Below are 23,808 nucleotides of genomic sequence, written 5' to 3' on the forward strand. Positions count from 1 at the left end.
CAGTTGAGCGAGAAATTCAGAACCTCCATGTTAAATGCAACAAGTTGACATCAAGCACCTGTTTTTGGTTCTGAAGTTCTTTGAATCACCTCGTGTCAACACAAAGAATGCGAGTATTCCAATCTGATCTATTTACTGAAACCAAGCTTGTTTTCTACATTTTGTTGAACTGCCAGTCAAATCCAAACATAAAAAAATTTGTTCTGGGAAACAAGATTCAACTGCTAAAGGGCAATATTACATTGTTACCCTTTGATCAGATATTTTATGCTGAACACGGCCAGAAGGCAGTTACACATTTGTAGCCTTGGTATAGTGTCTACTGACCTGTAAGGTTACCTTGGAGGGCATGATTAAATGCAAGACATTAAATATGTTTGCAGTCCTTTTTTTAAATAATGCCTTAAGGCCACGGCTTGGATATGCATTTCAAATTTTTATTAAAACTTCCAGTCAGCATTTTCCCTTCTGGTAGCTGCACACTAATGAATGGAGAACATCTTCGTATTGCTATTAATACTTCCATTAAGTACATTTTATTATTTACCCCCTTGAGGCTGGGACCTTTTTTGTTTACCACTTTTTTCAGTTTTGCTGTTTGTAACTCTCACTACATTTAAGAGTATTAATTTATAGTAGCTTCAAAACAGAGTGATGGAATTCGGAGTCAATACAAAATTAAACACTTACTGCCCATTAAAAAGCAAATGCATTGCATTAACCCACTTTTTTTTTTAAGGAAAGGTAAAACACTGCATTTTGACACCAAAAGCATAATGGCACAACGCTTCTGTAACTGGTCAATTAACTGCACTGTTGGCTAATTTGCCCTCCCAAAATATCATGGAGATTAAAAGGGCAATGTGCTGGCAGTGCAAATGGAAATATACACTGCCCTCTACATAGCATCTGGGATCGATCTGAATGAACAGGGCATTTCCTTAGCTAATCAGCTTCAATGACTGTGAAATGAACAGTGCAAGGTCTGAACAAGGAAGCGTAACTTAGAATGGATGAATTCAATGTCAAATCAGGCGCAGAGAAAGAATTAATAGGCTGAACTTCCTTGGAGTGGCTATCAAGATCGTATTGCCATTCGATGCCCCATTACTGGAGGGATTGTTTCAAGCCTGTCTCACCCGACCTTCCAACTCAGGCTGGGTGATCCAGAGAGCGCAGTTTGTCCAAGGTCCAGCGAAGTACAGGAGAGTCGGAGGAGGCCACATCCTTTTTTTTAAATAATGGCACTAGCTACTGTAAACCAGATAAGTTTAACGGTCCAGTGAAATTGACAGGCCAGAGAAAAGGTAAATGCCTAAAGTAACTGTATAGGGTTTGGGGAGTGGGGGTGCCACAAAAACCTTCACCTATAAAGTTCTGAGAGGGTTCCCCCTGCGTATCTTTGGGGTAGCCCCTAATAAGATACTGGGGAGCTTGGAAGTTACGTCCCGTTGAATTGAGAAAAATAGGAACAAAGTTAAATAAACTGATTGTTTTTTAATCTGATGGGGTAAGGCTCTACTTTTAACAGTTAATTTTTAGTACCACAGTGGTTGACAGGCAGTAATGAACACTCATCACATTGTTAAAAGGTGCATAAAACTTGAAATGACTTAACTTTGTGGCGATTTCACTGTTTCTACAGAAACAGTGCAGGGACTTCATAGCATTCAGCGCATTTAAATGACGAGGTAGACAGGGAAATGTAGTGTTTGTTAAGCTAATAGCAACTTCTTGATATCTGCGTTTAATCGAGCATTGCTCTCACTTCGAGTTGCTGTTGCATTTGCACTAAATAATGGGGAGCGCTATTAGCTTTGCTGTTATGTTGACAGGGTTTTTTCAGACTATTATCTCTGGCCAATTATTTGTTCGCTGATGTGAGATTTGCTGCGTGTAGCTTAGTTGCCACATTTCCCTACATAACAGCAGCTAGACTAAAAAAAACATCTATTAACTGTAACGTACATCGAGATGTCCTGAAAACAAGATAATGCATTATGCACATACAAATTCTTCCTCCTCCATGTTATTTACCGGAGCTGATTCTCCAGATCAATGGAATTTGTAAACCAAATAGCTTTTCCGCAACTCGTGGATCAACAGTTCTGAAGAGTCAGCTTGGTAACTGATAACATATCAATACTTCACTCTGTAACATTTTGGATCAATGTGACAATATAGCAGAATATACTGGAAATCTTTTACGGAGGAGGAAAGGCATGAATTGCTCTACTGCAACAATAGGAGATGCATTGCTCGATCCCGTTTTGGTTAATCAGCAGAACAAGCAAGTTTCTTGATGAGTGAAGTAGCAACTATAATGTCAACAAGCTCACTTTGAAAACATAGGAGCAAAAATAATTCCAAGATAAATTTGCTCGAGTTGAAATTAGCTAATGGACGGAATTCAGATTGACAACAGGCAAGCAGTGGAAGATATTTCAACAGGGAATGAATAAAGTGTCAGTTAAATTACATTCCGACAAGGAGTAAAGATTTGGCGTCAAAGGTTGGAAAGGATTTTTTTTTAAAAGGTATGATCAAAATAATGGGAACAATACAGGAAAAAAAGCATAGAAGGATACATTAGAAAGGCTGAGGGTAATGATAGAATATGACAAACAAATAGCAACACCTTTAATAAAAATAACATATATAAGAGGATAAATCAAAGGTGGTGCAGGACCAGAGTTATGAAGTGAGGGAATAATAGATACAAACAATTATGCTCATATTAATTGACTAATAACCACGTCAGACCTTACAGTTCATCATGGAACCACAGGAAATGCCTGCGTGTGCGGCAGAGCAACTCCAGGAGGTAAATATTCAGAAGAAAATTTAAATTTTAAAATACTGAATGGGATTAAAATTATCCAGGTTCAAACAGCTTCAGAGTAATAAAAGGAATTTGGAAAGGGAGTCATGATTTCTTTGAAACAGGAATTCTGCCAGAAGGAATAGGTGGTGATAAGTGTTATCCCTGTGCAAAAAGATGGAAATCAGGAGATTAAAGACAATTGGTCTTTTTTCAGTTGTGGATAAACGTTCAAGATTAATAATATGAAATTAAATTAGTGAACATTTAGAAAGACATGAACTAATCAGGGACAGTAAGGCATAGATTTGTAATGGGCAGATCATACCAGTCCAGTTCAATTCTTTCAGACCATGATATATGAATTATTTACTAATGGATTTTCAGAAGACATTTAACAAGGGACATTAAAATTAAGGCACATAGTATTAAAGAACAAGAGATTTAAAGTGAAAGAGGGCAGGGGACTGAAAACAACACAGACTGAACAACTTTCTTTTAAAGATTGGTGAGATGTTGGTGTTGGTATACCAAGTATTTGTTTCTCATTTATGTAAAAGATTTGGATGCAATCGTAAGAGCTACAGCTTTGGCAAAGATGGTGCTGACTTCAATATCGAAGAAAAAGTTGCTGGTAATTGTTGATCCAAGATATGTGAAGCTGTCGACAGTCACCAAAATAAGGTTGTCAATGTTGTTGGAAGGTGAAGTCTCGGATGTCCTTACATTAATCGTTAGTCCAAATTCCTTACAGGCCCAGAAGAACTGATCTTCAGTATGTGGTGTGAGCACAGCATCATCAGCAAAGAGCAACTCACGGACTAAGACATTGAGTCTTGGTGTGCAGTCTTGTCAAGTTAAACAACTTGTCATTAGCCCTGGCATACAGGTAGACACCCTCACTGAGTCACCAAAAGCATACAACAGCATCACAGAGAAAAATATGCCAAAGAGAGTTGATGTCAGGACAACTGGGGACCATCAGCAGATTAACAAAAATACAAAGCTCCCCGTTGTTTTCACAGCATCCTCCTTTACAGTCGTGAGTGATGATACTGAGCTTTTAATACATTCATGTTTAAGGGGACTTTTTAAAGTTCAGTTTTTTTTCCTGCAGGCAGGCAACTCAGATGCTGGGAAAGCAGGATAATTACTTATTTTAGCCATGTAGTGTTTATTTAGGAGAGAACTAATTGATTTGTTTATGGATGAAAAGGTCCCTTGGGGGTTTTGATTAAAGGAATGGAAGGTTGGTTTAGGTATACAGGGTCATGTGATGTGTTTAATGGGAGGAGCTAGATCTGTAGCAAGGATTTGGTGTCAGTTTGATTTCAGTTGAGAGTTTAATTTCTGGCTGACGTTGTTTAAAGACAGACGTCTGCAAGCTGCTCTGAAAATCAAAATCTCTCTGAAAGCTTCAAGAGTGTCAACTAAATTTATAGCAACTATGCCTGGGTTTGCTAACTGTATTTAAAATGGCATTTGAGTCGAAGAGGAATATTGCTTATTTGGAACTAAAAGTGATAAGTTAGAAATTAGCATTGTTTCCTTTCATTTTCACGATTGTTAAGCTGCTTCATTTTGTTAGAGTTACATTTAAACTGTTATGAATAAAGCTTGTTTTGATAAAGATCCCCAATTTGTCAATAGAATTACTCCATCCATGTTAGAATACCAAAATAGCAAAATTGTGGGGTCTAGTCTGGTTTCATAATACACCTTGGGGTTCGGGTCCAGGACACAAACATGAGGAATGGACAATTTATGCAGGACAAGAAAAGCAGCTGAACAGCTTCCACCTCCCTTGCCTCAAATATTGGGCATCTCTTGACAAAAGTGTGTCAAATATGGCTGGGTCGTGTGAGCTGGTGTTTGATGATCGCATCCCCAAAGATGTACTCTATTACGAGCTTGCATCAACATAAGACCAACAGGTCGCCTTTCGTCTTTGATACAAGGATGTCTGCAAAAAAGACTTTTAAGTTGATCCGAATTGGAGTCTTTACAAAGGGAGTCCTCATTGCTAACCAGAGTGCCTGGAGACTGTCAGGAAGGGTGTGGAGAAAACAGGAGGCAAAAGAAATGTCCAGATGGTGGAAGAGAGTGCCCAGAAAGAAAAAACATCAGTTGACCGCAGGCCAGTGCCAACCTCTGACTGCTGCAGAAGGGACTGCCACTCTTGAACTGGTCTCCAAGCCACAACAGAAGATGTGAACATAGAAGGGGCATACACCCTTGGCGCAGTACATCATCTCCCAACATGGAAGGATGCCTAACTAGCCAACTAAATAATCATAACAGGAATTATACTGAAGCTCAGGGTATGGCAAACTTATCGACAATAAAGGAGATTGCAGCAAGACATACAGGTTAGTAGTCAGTTAAATGGAAGATTCAAATCAATGTAAACTAGTATATTTCAGTAAAATAGCAAAAGCAAACAATAAAAGGCAAGACTGATTAACAGCTTCAGGTGCAGAAAAATCAAAGGGCGCATGGGGCATAAATACACAAATCTTTAACAGGTCACAGTGCAAGTGGAAGCAACCATAAAAACCAAATGGGATATTTTTATTAAAGGGGGCATTAAATACAAAATCTGACGAAGCGTCATCCACACTTAAAATATTAGCTCTGTTCTGTCTCCACAGATGCTGAGACGCCGGCTGAGATTTTCCAGCATTTTGTGTTTCAGATTCCAGCATCCACAGTCATTTGCCTTCATCAATGAAATAATGTTGGATTTCTGCACAGCAATACTTAAATTACATATGGAATATTGTGTGGTTTTGGGCAGGGTATTACAGTAATGGGAAGGATACAGCAAATATTTTAGAAACGTAGACCAGGAATATTGCTGAAACGTGTTGAAGCTTTTTGTTTGGCATTCATAGGAACAGGAGTAGGCAATTTGGCTCATCAAGCCTGCTCTGCCATTCAGTTAGATCATGGCTGATCATTTACCTTAATACCACTTTCCCACACAATCTCCCTATCCCTTGATGTCATTAGTCTCCAGAAACCTGTCAATTTCTGCCTTGAACATGCTGAATGATTGAACACGTCCTCTCCAGGGTAAAGAATGCCAAAGATTCACCACCCTGAGCAATGAAATTTCTTCTCATCTCAGCCTCAAACGGCCTACTCCTCATCAGGGTAGATTTGAAAGAATACCAAATCTCAGAAGGAACAACAATTTATACTTTTATTTGTGAGGCATTTGTATCACTACTCAGGGAAGAATGAGCCCTTGAATAGGGCTGGGACCACTGGGCCTGGCCAGTCATAGAACTGGAGGAGCAGAAAGGGCTTTAACCTTAAATGGGTCAGGGGAGAGTTTGGGTGAAGGGAGACTTAGAAATCCAAAGAGAAAGGTCGAGGTATCGGAACAGCATAGAAAAGCAGAGACAGGAAGGGGCAGAGAGTTTAGCAAACTATGTACATCACTGAATAAGGTCATTGCAGAGAATAGAAATTAAAAACTATGGAATTAAAGGTATTTTATCTGAATTCACGATGCATTTGCAACAAGATAGACAGATTAGTTGCATAAACAGAGGTAAATGATTTACAGAAAAATGGTTGCAAGGTGATCAAGGTTGGGCAATAAATATTCCCGGGTACAAAAATATTTTGGAAAGATGGACAGAATAACAAAGGAGGAGGGGTAGCCCTTATAGTGAAGGATGACATAAGATTAGTGAGAAAGGATCTGGCCTCCGAGAGATCGTGTAACAGAATCGATATGAGTAGAAATTAGGAATAGCAGGACTTGGACAATACTGGTGGGTGCACTTCATAGGCCGCATAACAGTTGGGAAGAGCATTAAACAAGAAAATATTGCAGGCTGTGACAAAGGGAATGTAAGTATGGAGGACTTGAATCTTCATATAGACTGGCACAATCAAATTGGCAAGAATGGTCTAGAAGATGGAGTTCATAGAATGTTTTGTGACAGCTTCCTGGATCAGTAGATCATGGAACTGACTGGGGAGAAAGCTATCTTAGATACAGTATTGTGCAATGAAGCACACCAATTAACGTCCCAGTAAAAGATCCACCACCAAGAAATAGTGACGATAAAATCATTCAATTCCATGTTAAGTTTGAAACTGACATATTCCAAACCACAAACAAAAATTTTAAAACTTAAACAAAACTAGTTAATTGAGTATTCGGGGAGAACGGTTAACTGGGTAAATGGACAAAAAGGCATTGAGGTAAGTAAACAATGGGAAACATTTAAAGCAACAATTAAAAATGTTCAACAATAATACATGCCATTGAAAAACAAAAACTCAGCAAGGAGGACACGTCCGTGACTCATTCAAGAAGTATTAAACGGACAATATAACATTTCAAAAAACAGTAGCAGCCCATGCGGATGAACACAGTGAACCATACGAACAAATCTTATATACACCACCAGGCAGCTTTTTACTTTTACACACAAATCCAACCAGCGCCTTTGTAACTTGCTTGCAAGCACAGCTGTGCAGTCACGCTTAGCAGTTGGTCCAATGGATATGAATTTAGACCCGTCAATAAGAACGATATGCATTTTGTCAATATAGTCATACTTGTTAAGCATGACTATTTGTCAGGCTTACAGATATGTATATCTGGGTTGGCTTTGTGGCCTTATAATACTACCGGACATTTGTGCTGCATGTAAAAATTGGTCTAAATTGTTGGGTGTCCTGCAATATGCTTGCGCTAGATCAGCTAGATGTGTTTTCAAGAACTCAGCGTTTTCCTTGGATGCTGGTTTATGGCAGGATAGCTTGGAATAGAAGAGTTCGAACTCAGGAAACCTGTTGGATGTAGAGCAAAGGGCTCACAAAAATTGAAGGCATGGGTGGGACCAAACTCTTCTTCAGAGAGTACGTGTTCGGAGAGTGTCTAAGTATTTAGCAGCGCATTAATTGCAGTGCCAAACCACTTGTGCACAAGTGAGTTTACAACCCAGGTATGTTTCAAGTGGGTATTATTTATTCTGTGGGCATCCAGTCAGACAATATAGTGGCACAAAAGTATCAAATCGAAAATGAAATAAATCCGTACACCTCAGACCAAACACAGTGAACGGCACTACCACTAACCTGTTCAACCTATGCCTCACAGCGCCAGGGACTTGGGTTTAATTCCAGCCTTGCATCAGTGTGTGTGGAGTTTGCACATTTTCCCCATGTCTGCTTGGGTTTCCTCTGGGTGCTCCGGTTTCCTCCCACGCTCCAAAGATGTGCGGGTTAGGTTGATTGGCTATGCTAAATTGCTAACCCTCTGACACTAAGGGGCAGGGTAAATAAATGCGGTTATGGGGATAGGGCCTGGGTGGGATTCTGGTCGGTGCAGACTCGATGAGCCAAATGGCCTCCTTCTGTACTGTAGTTGTTTCTATGATTCTATGAATCTCATCCTGCGTAAACGCTCACTCTATCATGGGACTGTGCTCACTTTAGCATTTTCAATATGCTTCGTTATGAACACTAACACAACCTTGGACCTACCTGTTCTTAATTACCTGCGAGTTCAACTATGTTATTGATATTCTGATTTTGCTCTTTGTTGTATCTCTGTCTCAAGTATACAAGGAATAGAAGATCATAATTACTAAAACAGACTTTTAAAATTTCTCTTTCATTGGAGTACAGAGGAATTCACTGAGGTTTTCAAAGAAGCAAAAGCTTAAGAGATTTGGTGATGTTTTGATCTCGTTGGAGACCAGTAATGTTTTTATAATTTGGTGGATATCTGAAAACCCAAAGATTTATTAAAATAATTAAACAGGATTCACTGTTTAAAAAAATAATTTAATTGCACCAAAATGAAAGTACACTAATATTTGCGCTCTATCCTGACTAGTTAGTTACATTAAATATATTAAAAGTACATGAACATCGCTACTTATATTCTAAACCCAATTTTTTAACTCAAATTTCCTTCGACACCAACTTGACTTACACCTCCAAAAAACTCAAGTCAGATACTTATCAGAAATTGGAACTTAATCACTTGGGCTGGGTACTGTTTCGAAGATTCATAGAAGGGTTGAAATTTCTTGGGCTTTCCCTTATTTCTGCTAAGACTGTCCCTTCAAATCCCCTCCAACCATCGTATGGTTTTAGACTCGCACTTCAACACAGGCATCACTAATGTCTCAAATGTAGCCATCTCAGGTCAGAACTCTTCAGATTCTAATGCTCTAACGTTGCAATCTTTTTCTTCTCAGCATGGCTATCGCAGAAATCCAACATACTGATAGTAAGGCGCTTCAGTTATCAAAGGGTTTAAATCCCTTTCGCCAGCATACAGAATTTCAACTGAATTTGACTTGAAAGAAATGTTCCCTGCAGCGAGGTTGTTCTAAACTCAACTGCTTAAAAACAGATCACATAGTAATCTCGCTCCCCCCCTCACCATCCCTGTCCCTGCAGTTAACTTCTTGTTTGTTACTACTGTTTACCCCCCAACTTGCAACTTGGTCACATGATCAACACAAGGATTTTCCCCAAAAGCATAGAGGTAATCACCGTGGTGAACAATAATTTTCTGCTCGTTATCAAATTACTAACAAAAAGGTGTAGGCTAGGATCATCAGTTCAAAAATGTTAGAGATATTTATTTTGCATAGAGTGTATTAGAACTTGGAATACTTTACAATATTCATCTATTAAGACTAAATATTCATTTCATTTAAAACAGAACTAGATAAATGTTTGAAAAATATGAAAGGGTATAGAGAACGGAAAGGAAAATGGGGCTCGCACTGGCACAGGTTAAGTAGCCTCCTTCTGTACTGTAATTTGTTTGATATCTCCATTTCCCTAATTAGAACCGCAACTGTAATCCAATGAATCATCAATAAGCAGTTCTATACAAGGTGTAAAGCAGGGCACCAGGACTTAGAAGTACTTGTTTTGCACAATGTCATTCATGCACAATTTCTCTAGCAATCAAGTGTCTACTTCTTCTGAAAGTAAAACTCGTTCTTATATTTTCTGACCCATTGATTGTAAACAAGTTATCTAAATTTATAGGGAGTCTTAATAGAAGGAATAAGAAGCTGGCGAAATGTCAAATGTAATTCCATCAAACTATTGTTAAATGGTTTGGTTTGGAAGAATTACAACTGTATAGTTAATTTATCTTGTGCCTTTTTTAAAAATGAAAATGATGTGGAGATGCCAGCGTTGGATTGGGGTGGGCACAGTAAGATGTCTCATAAACCTGTTGGACTTTAACCTGGTGTTATTTGGTAGCATGAGCTTTCGGAGCGCTGCTCCTTCATCAGGTTAGTGTCCTTCATCATCTGATGAAGGAGCAGCACTCCAAAAGCTCGTGCTACCAAATAAACCTGTTGGACTTTAACCTGTTGGGAGACTTCTTACTGTTAAAATGAAAAGGCATACCTCTGACTTCATTCACTGTTAACTGTACAGCATTCAGAATTTAAAAGAATTGGAACTAAGCACTTCCATGATGTTCGATAATTATTCCCAGCTTTTCATAAGTATAATCAGTTTATTCTATTTACTTATTACTTGCTATTAGATGACAACAGAGTGGGTTTGGAAATGAAATGAGGATTCCTGCGCATTAAGAAAATATGAAATGTTTTAAAGAAGCCTCCTCTCTGGCAGCATTCAGTTTTAAGTGTAGTTGTTTTTTGTTTAAATAAATGGTGTTGCCAGTCAGAGTAAGCCCTGTCCAGTGGCAGCACTCCTACCTAAGCTGGAATGCATTGGGTTTGAGCTCCTCAAGATAGCTGTGGCAAGTAAAAACAAGAGTTCCAACCTCTGAAAATGACATGCCACTCCATCGATTTAGTCAGTTCTCTTGGTGGGAAGTTAAGATTCAGACTTGAGACCCGTTCATGTAAGAAAAATGTGTGTGTTATGAAAGCAATGCAGAGTGTGATCGGTTGGATGTAAAAGCAGTGATGTAAATGGGATGTTCCAAGTGGACTAGGAAGCAGATAGTGCCAAATCATAGGATCACATCACCCACCATCTCCACTATTATCATATGCTTCATTGTAAAATCTTTAAAATTATAGGTAGCGATGCATAGGTGATAACAGAAAATTGTCAGGGAACATTGTTGTCCACTTACTGGTAGCCTGCTTTGAGCAGAACTGCTCAAACCCCCCCCCCAAACACCCTTTATTCTCTCTATGGACAGCCACTAGCTGGTTTCTGTGGCTATGACTTATTTTTCACTCCCTCACCCTGCAGTATAAAAATCTCCCACTTTCTACGCCTTTTAGCTTTGACAAAGGGTCGGTTAGACTCAAAACATCAGCTCTTTTCTCTCCCTGCCAGACCTGCTGAGATTTTCCAACATTCTCTCTTTTGGTTTCAGATTCCAGCATCCGCAGTAATTTGCTTTTATACTACCTAACCTGCACATCTTTGGAGTATGGGATGAAACCCATGACGACACAGGGAGAACGCGCAAGTTCACACAGTCACCCAAGGTCAGAATTGAACCCGGATCCCTGGCGCTGTAAGCCAGCAGTGCTAACCACTATGTCACCATGCCAACTCCATTTTGAAACACAAGCCAACCCTTAAATACAACTAATTTCTAATTCCCCTCTGTCGAGGAAGCAAAAAGATCAAACATCCCAAACATGAAGAGCACGACTGCAAACAAGCCCTTTTAGCAAATGACAATTTGCATCAATGTAATTACCTTATCACGCTTTTCAAAAATATCTATCAACGCTTCACATGCAATTAATCACTTTGAAATGCAATGTTTTGCAATGCAAATATGGCAAACATTTTGTAAACAGCAAAACCCCACAAAGCATTGGTTAATCTGTTTAAGGAATTGTTTCAGAATCACAATGGCACACTGCTTGAAATAGTACAATGTACATTTATGCTCCACTTAAGCCAAGAGAACAAGCAGACACAGCTTCAGTTTACAGTTCTGATAAAAGGTCACCTCAACCTGAAATGTTAACTCTTGATTCTCTCCACAGATGCTGTCAGATCTGCTGAGTATTTCCAGCATTTTCTTTTTATGACAGCTTCAGGTTAATCTTTCACTTGAAGGAGTGTACCACCAATGCTACTATAATAAGTCGAGGGTGACTCAATGAGGCTTCAGAACACAAAGGCTTTATTGCTAAAGCAACAAATAACGATATATACAAATAGGATCCGACAGAATAACTGTGCGACTACACGACTCGTCTCTGGCTCCAACTGTTGATCCTTCCTGACCCGGAATATGTGCCCTCACACTCAATTAGTTCAGTTTCCTACCTCAACACGCCACAGGATCCGGCCCAACCACATGGCCCTCAGACCTCACACTACACAGCTACACTCAATTTGGATTATCCACTCACATGACATTCAAATCTATAATCTAACGACCCAAAAGCATGCTACGAACTGAACAAAATCAACACTTCTGTAAATGAAGGATTAATAATTTACCTTGAAGCCAATCAAGGATATTCATTATTTGTTTCAATACATTTGCAGACTCCATTCTTATATAAAAAAACAAGCCTCATTCTTTCCTCACAGACTCACAAAAGAGCTGTGTTCATTTTCAAGGTTTATTGCTCATGAAAGCAAGCATTCAAATTCTATACAATACTCAGAATTTGAGTATTACTCATTCATAAATATATGACATGCAGCATATGGATTAATAGTGATGGATCTGACTGAATTTTAAGATGTTAAATTTATTCAATAAATGTTATCAAATAGCTCCTGGCAAATTTTCTTTATATGGCATGTGCATACAGAAATAATTACGTTCTTAAACTTGAGGTCAGAATATAGATTTAATGTTAAACAGAAATTATGATTTAAGTTGACAAAACATAGTTTTATAAGAAAAGAAAAATTAGTTCAAGTATCTCACCATTGGTAGCAACAGTGGTGTTAGGGAAATACTTGTTTAAGTCACAGGTGAAGGGAGTTATCAGCTGTTAAGAGTTTAAATATAGGACACATTCTGCTTTGCCCTAACTGGAATAAATACTTTTTAAACGTTATGAAGTTTGATTATGACGTTTCTCGTGAATTAAGCAAAGCAGGACAGGTTAAAAATTGTCTCTGACTATCAAAACAGAAAAACACTTCAAAAGTTCTTTTATTCTTTTGGATCAACTTAAACGCTTAAATATTCACTCCCTGACATGCTTCAAAAACGTGAAGGATTTTACTTAAAATGGTACATATAGTAAAGCAAAACACTGCAGATGCTGGAAATCTGAAATAAAAACAACATTTTGGAAATACTCAGTAAATCAGGCAGCATTGGTGCAGAGAGAAACTGAGTTAACATTTCAGATAGGTGACCTTTCTTCTGATGATCATGACTGGATTTATATGTTTATTCTTTCAAGGATAAGGTCTCTTTGCCGCTCCTAAAAATACTGGATTTATACACTGAAAAAGGCTAATTACTGACATTACAGATGAAAGGATCAAGGCCGCAAAGTAGTTCAGAACTGACTTGAAGCAACTCTTCTACGCAAACCAGATTGATCCTTGTTAGAATGTGTAAATATTTTCAGCTAAGTATAGGAAGTGCCAAAGCACCTTTTAAGTAATTGGAAACATCATGCTTGCCCATCAGCACTTAAAGGAAAAATACTTAGAAACTATTAGATACAAGAAAATATTGCAGATTTCCGTTATTGAGATGAAGCTCATCTCAAACCACATTCTCTTTGACTCTTCCAAAAAAAAAACCATAATGAGATTCCCTCCGAGAAAGTCAGGATGTGTCACGTGAAAGGATTTAGGCACAATTAACATAGTGACAATTACTGCCACAGCTCATACAATTATCACATTAAACATTACCATCATTATGCTAAAAATAATCAATATTTTGTCTCATCAGGGCTGGTTAATTTGGTAATAAATTATTGTGACAGCCCCAATGTTAGGATAATCCCCAGGACGCGTGTTTTATGTTTGCTCCATTTGAATGCAGAATTGGAGTATTTTTGCATCAGGAAAAACAGGACACAGATGGTGAAGGTCAAAGCAAGGTCACATAGCACCTGCTTAGAAAGACCTTGCTGACAGGCTTGCACTGAAGGAAGTGCCCAGGACCCAAGTCTAACTTGTAGCTTGCTATTCTTTTTAGCAAATTTTGATCTCCAGCAAACTTGGAAAATTCCAGCACATTTGACTGGCAACCGTTGTTGGAACTTCAATACAACTCTAGGCATTGTACTTCTTTTGTTGCCACTTGCACATAAATTCAAAATTATTTCAATTCTCCCATTAATTTGATAGCCAAACAGTTGAGAGCAAAGGTTAGATTAGAAATATCCAATCATATCATCAGAATGTATGTTATGACTTTATAGTCTAACATACTGGGATTGTCTAAACATAATTATTCACAGGTGATTCAAATATTACACACTTTCACCGGAATTCTACCACCTTGCCCACCACGGGAATCAGAGTGGGTGAGGGGCGGACAATGGGAATGTTCATTGACCTCAGATGGGATTTTCCGGTCTCGTCGAGTGAGGCCATAAAATCCCACCCTTTGTCAGGTTAAACAGTTGCTGCAATTTGGAAACTACATTGGGAACAATACATAAAACAGATGGAGTAATGTTTGAACTAAGACGTTTCTGAAATGCTCAAATTAGGGGTTCAAAAACTCTGGAATTTGAGTTGTTTCTCAAGGCCCAAATTTGAGTAATCCTATAGTCATGTAACCATTTTCTTTAAAGTCCTTTTATTTTAATTGGTAACATTGCATCAAGAAACTTTTTTCAGGCAGAGGGAAGGAAAAGGTGAAAATAATCCAGCAGATTTCTTGAAGCAGGGCAAGAAGATCACAATTAGCCTGGGTAAATATATAATTATTGTACTCATACACTGGTAGCAAACCTAAATAATGTGATCTGTTGCTGTGAGAATTATACAAATTATATTCATTGCTTTTTTCAATTGATCATAAATATGTTTGTAATTCCTGGTGAATCTGGCAGCCAAAAAAAAAAATCAGTAATATGAAGATTTAGCCATTGTTTCACTTTGAGGAAAACCTGTTCAAGTCAATCCCTACCATTCATGTCAAACCTAAAAGCTAGCACAAGTTCAGCACTGTCAGAACCTGCAAACAAATTGTCTGCTTTCCCTCAATTAGAGAAAATATATTTTGAAGGGGACAAAGGGAATAGTTAATTTTGACAGGGAAAAAAAAATCTAACCATCCTCCAGTCAGTTTCTAGTCATGTCAATGGTGCCAACATTTTGGAACAGATGCTCTAAGGGAATTTCCCTGCCATTCATCACCTCATTGTATCCTCCCTCTGGTTATTGAAGAAAATATATTGAGGGATTCACAACAATTGTCTTTAAAAAGCTATATATTTATAAATAAATCGACAAATGATTTTCACCCTCACTAGACTCATCATGCTGGGATCATTGATCCTTTTGCTCGAGCAAGCTCAGGGTATCAAATACATGGAACTTCCATACAAACGATCTCATCTGACTTTGGCAAAAAGAAATGGAACAGTTTATCATCTTACGAAAATTGGACGATGAAATTATCACACAAACACAGACCCCGTTAGCAAAAATCTTGGCATGATTACTAGGCAATCTCTGCCAGAGGAATGCCATTAATCTATAAATACTTTTTGTTAAAACAATGTAGTAATATTTTTAAAGCTGGTACACTAATTGTTTATTGACTAGTTGAGCGCACAATCTCTCAGACGTTTACATATCAATTACAATTTGTATAGATTGTCGTACTTCAAAACGGATTTTTCCATCTGAATACAAGAATTTTAAATGAAATCATGTAGCATTGTGACATTCATTAAAAAAATGCCAGTTGTGGGCTAAATCACACTGGTTAACAGATGGCTATAAGTTATCAAGATTTGTCAGTCTTACGTCCTGTGTAAGCTAGTAGTATGTTTCATACACTAAAATTAATTACTCACGATAAATGTCAATATGCTTCAACATAAAATACCATTTATTTCAAATTACCAGTACATGCAGTACCAAAAACTTTTAAGTCAATAAACTATACATAGCCTGAAAATTGTATATTAACAGAATCATACAAATATTACAAATGACCTAATGCCAAAATAATTACTGGAAAAATATAGGGAACAATCTTACCAGCCATTCATGCCACACTCCCACTGCAGCAAATTCAGAGAATTTGGCGTCCAGCCAACTCTCCGTTCGATGCAGCAGGATGGGAAAATCCCACCGGCGTGAATGGCCATAACATTCCGGCCATAATCTATGGCCTTACTGAATTATTTTTTTGTTTCACTTTCAATGAAAGAAATATGCATTGGCTTCTAGGCCCTAGATCAAACTAGCTCACTGAATCCTAATTCAATCAATGCACTATAAGTAACAAGGTTTCCTGTAATTAGAATGGACTAATTGTGTAACTGAAGTTTTCTCGAATCTGCGTGGCCAAGCAGCAATCAGAAATATACAGTGCTGGGAACAAACATACCATGCACAAGCAACGTGCCCTTTAATATATGCAAGTGTACATCAATTGTAAAGGATACTATGCACAGCAATGGGAGTTAGAGGAAACTTCTGTGTAAGCATCAGGGAAGTTTGGTATTGCAAACTTTTGAAGCGAGTCAAAATTAGCAGAAAATATGGATTTTGCTGAGTGAAGGGCATGAAGTTAACATTGCTTACAATTTGTATATATAGTTGTTTAATCACAAATATTATGCCTTTGACCAGGAGGCAGCAAGAATTTTTGTAATTTCTTTAAAATGTCTAGGGAATCTAACTGTTAAGAACATTTGAAAAGGACTTAACAATTTGTTTCATTAGTAATTTTCTTGGATAAGAAAAAATATTGGCCCATGTGAGCTGGTCACCCTTGATTTGAAAGCAGTACCAAGAGGGTGGAAGTTGAGACAGAAATCATGTGGCCTGAATAAAGGAGAGCAAGAAGCAGAGAAGATGGAAGGTGACAGCTTCACCAAAATCCTTTTATTTACAACTCTAACAGCAGTACACAGTGCTATCAGTTAGCAGTCTATTTCCAGGGGTGTCAGAGAAACTGACACTCTTGGTTAAGTAGAAGGCAAAGACTCCCTGATTGGCCCATCAATTAGATCCTTAATCAGGGAGTTCATACTCCAATAGGCCAACCTCAATGACCTGATTGAAGTCATTACAACAGCACAGATGGAGACACAATGATAAAGCAGACAGAGACAAAGAGGAACCATAGAATCCCTACAGTGAAGATGCCATTTGGCCCATTGAGTCTGCATCAAATCTCCGAAAGAGCATCTCACCCAAGTTCTCCCCTCTGCCCCCTCTCCAGGCATTTACCATGGCTAACCCACCTCACCTACAGTCTTTGGACTGTGGGAGGAAACCAGAGTACCTGGTGGAAACCCACGCAAGCATCCGCTTAGATAGTCATCCAAGGCCAGAATTGAACCCAGGTCCCTGGTGCTGTGAGGCAGCAGTGCCAACCATTGTACCACCGTGACAGAATTCTTGCATGAAGCAGCAAATTATTTTCGGGAAGATGTCAGTTTTTTTGTTTGGCAGAAAAAGAGACAGGTGCTCTTGGACGTCTGACCCAATTAAAAAAAGGTCTAAAACCTGGAAAACTGTGAATAGCTTGAAGATACTGAATGTTTACCCAGATGTGGCCAAACCATGAACCGGTGGTTGGTTGGTTGAAAAGGAACACCATTAGGACTCTCATGACCTGACGGAAAAGGGGTTCATAGAAGTTTGTCTTGTTGATGACATTCATACCTGTGAAACTTGGAAGTGAAAGCTGTTGTTGGATAGGACTTCTGACTTAGCCTGTGTTAACAATGAACTGCATTTGGTAGAATTGTGCAGCGCCAAATTTATGTGGATAGTGCTGGGGGTGCTTATGGTTGCACAAGATGCATCTTTATTGTATTGACTATTTAAAATAAAATTTACCTTTTTATTGGAAATATCATTCATCTGTTGATTCAAGTTTCATCTGCGTTGGTTCTGATTCGTGTTAAAGTAAAAGCTACAAAAAGTAGAATTTAGGGCTCATAATAGCATTTGTCAATTGTATTTAAGAATATATCATTAAGATAGTCTGAAACCCTAAGGGACTGAAAGCAAGTCTCCAAAGCAGCACCAGAATATCTTCCAAGGTCTGCCATCAGGTCAAACTACTCCATTACACTGTACGTGAGGGTAACTTTGGATACAATCCAAAGCAAAGGATATGTGCCAAACTTGCAAGAGCAGAAATTTTCTTTCAAATAGAACTGAGTCATTATGGATTTATGCTTATATCTTTGTCTTTTTCATATCATCTAAACTAACTGAATAAATCTAAAAAAACCTCAGTTTCTGTTTAATATGCACCAATCCAACATTTACAATTTAATTACATTTAAACCTGTAAACAAACTAAGTATCACGTCACACAAATCTGCAAAGGGCAGATTATTAGAGAACATACAGATCCCAAGTCAAGGATAGATATTAATAATGAAAAGTTTCGGGCAAGATGAGTCTGTAAAATGCGTGAAATTTCTTAATTATTTTCTTCAAATTAGACTAACATTGTTCAGTGCACACTATTTTTAAAATAATGGAAACCTATAACTGTGGCAGAGAAAATGTTTTTAAAATCTGCACTATAATAATTCAACGCTATTTGTTTTACCTGCATCATTTACTGGAAAGCATAACATATACACAATACTTCAAAAGAGTTTACTACTTCTATTATTTTGCTATACTATCTGAACATATTAGTGAGACGCTCATCTGCTCCCCCACCCCATCCATGCCTGTATCTGGTGGCTTTCTTCTCTGTTACCCAAAGATCAGGGCATCTGTTAGGTCATTAGTATTCATGGTTCTGTGCTATTATGTCAAAAGCATTGATGGGGGATCAGAATGAAAACCAAGTGTAAAGAATAACCATCAATTGTTCAAAAAATGTTTAATTTAAAACCAAAGTACACATGCATCAATGTTGCACTCAACTGAAAGCCTTTCTGGCACTTCCCTCTCATCTCTTCCACTGGTAGAGTGCAAGTTAGTTCATTACAAATAATCAGTAAATCACAATGCCACTAATTTTCCTTTACATCATTTTAGTATTTATACATTTAAATTTCTTACCCAAATAACTTGTTACATTTTAACAAGATCATATCTGCTAGCCATCAATTAAACTGTGGTTCATGCTTCTCAGTGCCAAGGTATAACAAGGCCTGTTAGAATCTTTAAAATCACCCAGGTCTTGTCTTCTACACTCTCACACTTACCTGAGATTTTCTGTTGCTGGTCCATTTCATTTTGCAGCTTCTCATGGTCAATGTCCTGTGGTGGCTTTTCGGGTGTCACTGGTTGTTCACTTGTAGCAGTCAGAGTAGTAAATGTGCTGATCACCAGAATAACGAGACCGACCCACAGAATAATCTGAAGAAATTCAAATATATCAACAGATATGTAGTATTCGCCAACTTTCAACCATTTCAAAGACACATTCATTGTTTTATCTAAAATTGGGTGAGGTCAATAGAAAAATCCAACAACCAATGATTGTAGTTTAATAATGTAATGTTAGGCATTTTCAGTCATATAAAAACTTCTCATTTAAATGCCAGAACACAAACCTTAAGTGTCAAAAAGCATAAGTGTCAAAACATACAATCCTTATTTGATCAAAAGTACCTTGTATTTTCCACAAGGGATATTCCAAACTCCTTTCCTTTGCAAGGAAAGACTTTTCAAACAATGTTGTCCCTTGCTGAAAATGGCTTGTTACATGTTAAAATAAAAAGTTCAAAAGAATAACCACTTAATAGATAGAATCGTTACAGTGGTCTCTGGTGTAGTTATATTGGAGAATCGCTTCTTAAAATGGCTAGTATTACGGCATCACCTTTCAGCATTCATAATGCCATCCAAAACAGGAATTCTGCTGTAGCCATGGCTGAAGAATTCTGGTGGAAATAATCCGACATATAATTTACCAACTTGCCAACAGCAGACATGATTCAATGGTAACCTGCTAATGTTAGGTTTGGTAATTACTGCAGGAAGTGAAAACAAGGAGCACAACCAACAGCCTACACACAACCCATTGTCCAGTTAATATCATAAAAGAGCCTGAAAAGGTTTTTTAAGCAAATTACATTCTGTGCTTACTAAATACAAGACAGTAGTAACACAACAGTCGAGACACATTTTGTTCAATAAGCAGTCAGATTATTAAATGGTAATTATATTATTTTTTTAAAATGAGCACGGAGAGCTTCGTGACCTCTTTTTATAACCCAAGGCTGCTTTTGTATTGTAACTATCAATCTGACTGCTAAGCCCAGAATCAAATTCTTGTGGCCAGCAGATGAGCTGTTTATAAACCCAATTTGACATTATCCCACACTGTATCAAATCCAAATAATGAGAGATGGCCTGCAACAACTGGTATCAAATTGCTGTGTCAGATCAGGACCCTCTGCAGTTGTACTGCTGGTTCCCGGGTGACAGGGAAGAGGTGAAAACATATTTCTGAACTGCGCCCCCGCGATTGAGGAAGTGAATGTTTAAGATGGTGGATAGAATACTGATCAAACAGGCTACTTTATCCTGGATAGTACTGAGCTTGCACTCATCCAGGCAAGTGGAGAGTATCGCACTCTTGATTTGTGCCTTGTTCTGTTGTCCCTGTACAAACTGATAACTTTATAAAGGTATTTGAACATCCAGTGACCAACTTAAAAGGAATCAAATGACAAGACTTCACATTTTAAGACTTTTGCTGTAACAAACATCAATTAAAGATACTCAGTAGCCAGCTCATACTCTAAACTACACAAGATTATCCCAATTGTCCTCGAGAAGGTGCCAACAAACTTATTACCTTTTCAACAGCAAGACCCACTCCTGGGATTCCTTTCTCCTAATTTCGCAAGAGTAATCTTACAGTATCCTTAAATCGCTGTGCGTTCCTTCTCTTCAACCACTTGCCAAGCCTTCCCCAGCATTCTCTCTGGAAACTAACAGGGAATACAGCCTTTCCCCTTTGAAAACCATAGCAACTGCTAGACTGGTGCAATCTCTCTCTCTCTCTCTTTGCTCCTTAAAATTTCTGAGGCAGAAAGTCTGCAATTGGAATCTCTGCTTGGGCTTTGTTTTCAGGTGTTAAACCAAGCCTGGTCATTTCAACAGCCCTCAGTCCGGTCCCCACAGCCACCACAATAACCAAAGCACACAGGCCTGTTGTCAAGCAGAACACACAGCAGATCATATGACTCGGCAATCGTTTTACCCCTTCTCATCTAGTCGTAGTGATCATTATGAGAAATCAATGAGTCACAATGCCACTAATTTTCCTTTACATCATTTTAGTATTATATAGTATTTAGGTATTTAATTTTCTTATTCAAATAACTTGCGTTCCATTTTGGCAAATCTGTATCAGTTGTGCTGCAGCACCCATCCAAAAGACTATGGTTCATTCTTCTCAATGTCAAGATATAATAACTGGTTCAATACTTCAAAACCACCAATGTACATAAACAAGTTCAAATACTAACTCACACGTGAGCAGCAAAGCCCAGGTAAAATTAAAATACAATTAAATAAAAATTCAGTACTTGTCCCAGACACTCCTTCCAAGGCTGGCCTTTCACACACTGCTGTGCAAGATTAACATGTGATCTTGTGCTCATTATGAAACCAATTAGCCACTTGATGCTTCTTATTCTTTGCTGTAACACAGGGTTTCCCAAACCTTTCAAGCTGCGAAACCCCTCATGACCTACCACGAGCATCAGGGAACCCCAATTCTTTTAATGTTGGAGCCCCTTTTTTTTGCCGTGAAATAGGAGCGAACACACAAATCTAATGTAAACAATAATTTTCTAGCTATATCCACCAGGATGTTGCCCGAGATGGAGCATTTGAACAATGAAGAGAGACTGGATCTTGTTTCCTTTAGAGCAGAGAAGGCCGAGGGGGGACCTGATTGAGGTGTATGGACAGGGTGGATAGGAAGCGACTGTTCCCTTAGTTGAAGGGTCAGTAACAAGAGGACATAATTTTAAGGTGAGGGGCAGAGATTTACAGGGGAACAGAGGAAAATGTTTTTCACTCAGAGGGTGGTGAGAGTCTGGAATGCATTGCCTGGGAGAGTAATAGAGGTGGGAATTTTTAAAATGCACATGGATGAGCACTTGAAATGTCGTAACATTCAAGGCTATGAGCAAAGTGTTGGAGAGAGTGATTAGTGTAGATTTAGTGTAGTTTTGTTCAGTGCAGAATCGATAGGCTGAAGGCCACTCTAGGACTCTGAAGATATTAATCTATTAATAATCAAAAAGTTCTGATTAAAAATATAAAAGTCTTGCCCTTTGTTATTTTACGTTGGGAGGGCCCCTCGTGTCCCCTTTCTCCCTCATGCTAGTGTCTCTCTCTCGCCTTAATTAACTTGCGTCTCTCTCTCCTGCGTTCATACACACCACTCGCCCCTCTCTCAAGTTCGCATGTGCGCACACACTCCACCCCCCCCAACACTCCCCCACCCCGCCCAAACTCGCATGCTCCCCCAGTTCCGGACCCCTCCTTTCCCAAGGCCTGAACCGACTACCTAACTTATCTACAGCCAGTGCTCAAAGAAGTCTTGCTCTGATTGGCCCATTTGATTGTCTAATTCTTTATAAACTTTGTGCGTTTGAACTGGCATTTACCCATCACACGGCAGCAACCAGCTTCGCGGAGCCCCTGGAGATTAGAAACATAGAAAAACTACAGCCCAATATACGCCCTTCAGCCCACAAAGCTGTGCCGAACATGTCCCTACCTTAGCGATTACTAGGCTTACCTATAATCCTCTATCTTACGAAGTTCCATGTACTTATCTAAAAGTCTCTTAAAAGACCCTATCGAATCCGCCTCCACCCCTGTTGCCGGCAGCCCATTCCACGCACCCACCACCCTCTGAGTGAAAAACTTACCCCTGATATCTCCTCTGTACCTACTCCCCAGCACCTTAAACCTGTGTCCTCTTGTGGCAACCATTTCAGCCCTGGGAAAAAGCCTCCGACTATCTACTCGATCAATACCTCTCAACATCTGATACACCTCTATCAGGTCACCCCCTCATTCTTAGTTTCTCCAAAGAGAAAAGGCCGAGCTCACTCAACCTATCCTCATAAGGCATGCTCCCCAACCCAGGCAACATCCTTGTAAATCTCCTCTGCACCCTTTCTATGGCTTCCACATCCTTCCTGTAATGGGGCGACCAGAACTGAGCACAGTACTCCAAGTGTGGTCTGACCAGGGTCTTATATAGTTGCAACATTATCTCACGACTCCTAAACTCAATTCCTCGATTGATGAAAGCCAGTACACCATACGCCTTTTTAACCACAGCTTCAACCTGCACAGCTGCTTTGAGCATCCTATGAACTTGGACCCAAAGATCCTTCTGATCTTCCACTCTGCCAAGAGTCCTATCATTATTATATTCCGCCATCCTATTTGACCTGCCAAAATGAACCACCTCACACTTATCTGGGTTGAACTCCACCTGCCACTTCTCCGCCCAGTCTTGCATCCTATCAATGTCTCGCTGCAACTTCTGACATCCCTCCACCCTATCCACAACCCCTCCAACCTTTTTGTGTCATCAGCAAACTTACCAACCCATCCCTCCACTTCCTCATCCAGATTATTTATTTTAAAAAATCACAAAAAGAGCAAGGGTCCCAGAACAGATCCCTGGGCACTCCACTGGTGACCGACCTCCATGCAGAATATGACCCATCTATAACCACTCTTTGCCTTCTGTGCACAAGCCAGCTCTATGGAACTGAGGTTAGACTCACTGGTCTATAATTTCCAGGGCTATCTCTACTCCCTTTCTTGAATAAGGGAACAACATCCGCAATCCTCCGGAACCTCTCCCGTCTCCATTGATGATGCAAAGATCATCG

At 39.0% G+C, this 23,808-nt stretch overlaps 1 protein-coding gene across 2 annotated transcripts in view; it reads right to left on the reverse strand.

Annotated features, from left to right (window-relative positions):
* slc38a10 (solute carrier family 38 member 10) overlaps positions 1 to 23,808 on the reverse strand; it is a 131,197-nt gene that overhangs the window by 44,585 nt on the left and 62,804 nt on the right. For both annotated transcript variants that reach the window (XM_078225574.1, XM_078225575.1), the window contains exon 12: positions 19,132 to 19,285. In XM_078225574.1, the coding sequence (XP_078081700.1) occupies positions 19,132 to 19,285 (154 nt within the window). The remainder of the gene's footprint in view (positions 1 to 19,131; positions 19,286 to 23,808) is intronic.

This window comes from Mustelus asterias, chromosome 12, assembly GCF_964213995.1.
Source record: "Mustelus asterias chromosome 12, sMusAst1.hap1.1, whole genome shotgun sequence".
Lineage (NCBI taxonomy): Eukaryota > Metazoa > Chordata > Chondrichthyes > Carcharhiniformes > Triakidae > Mustelus > Mustelus asterias.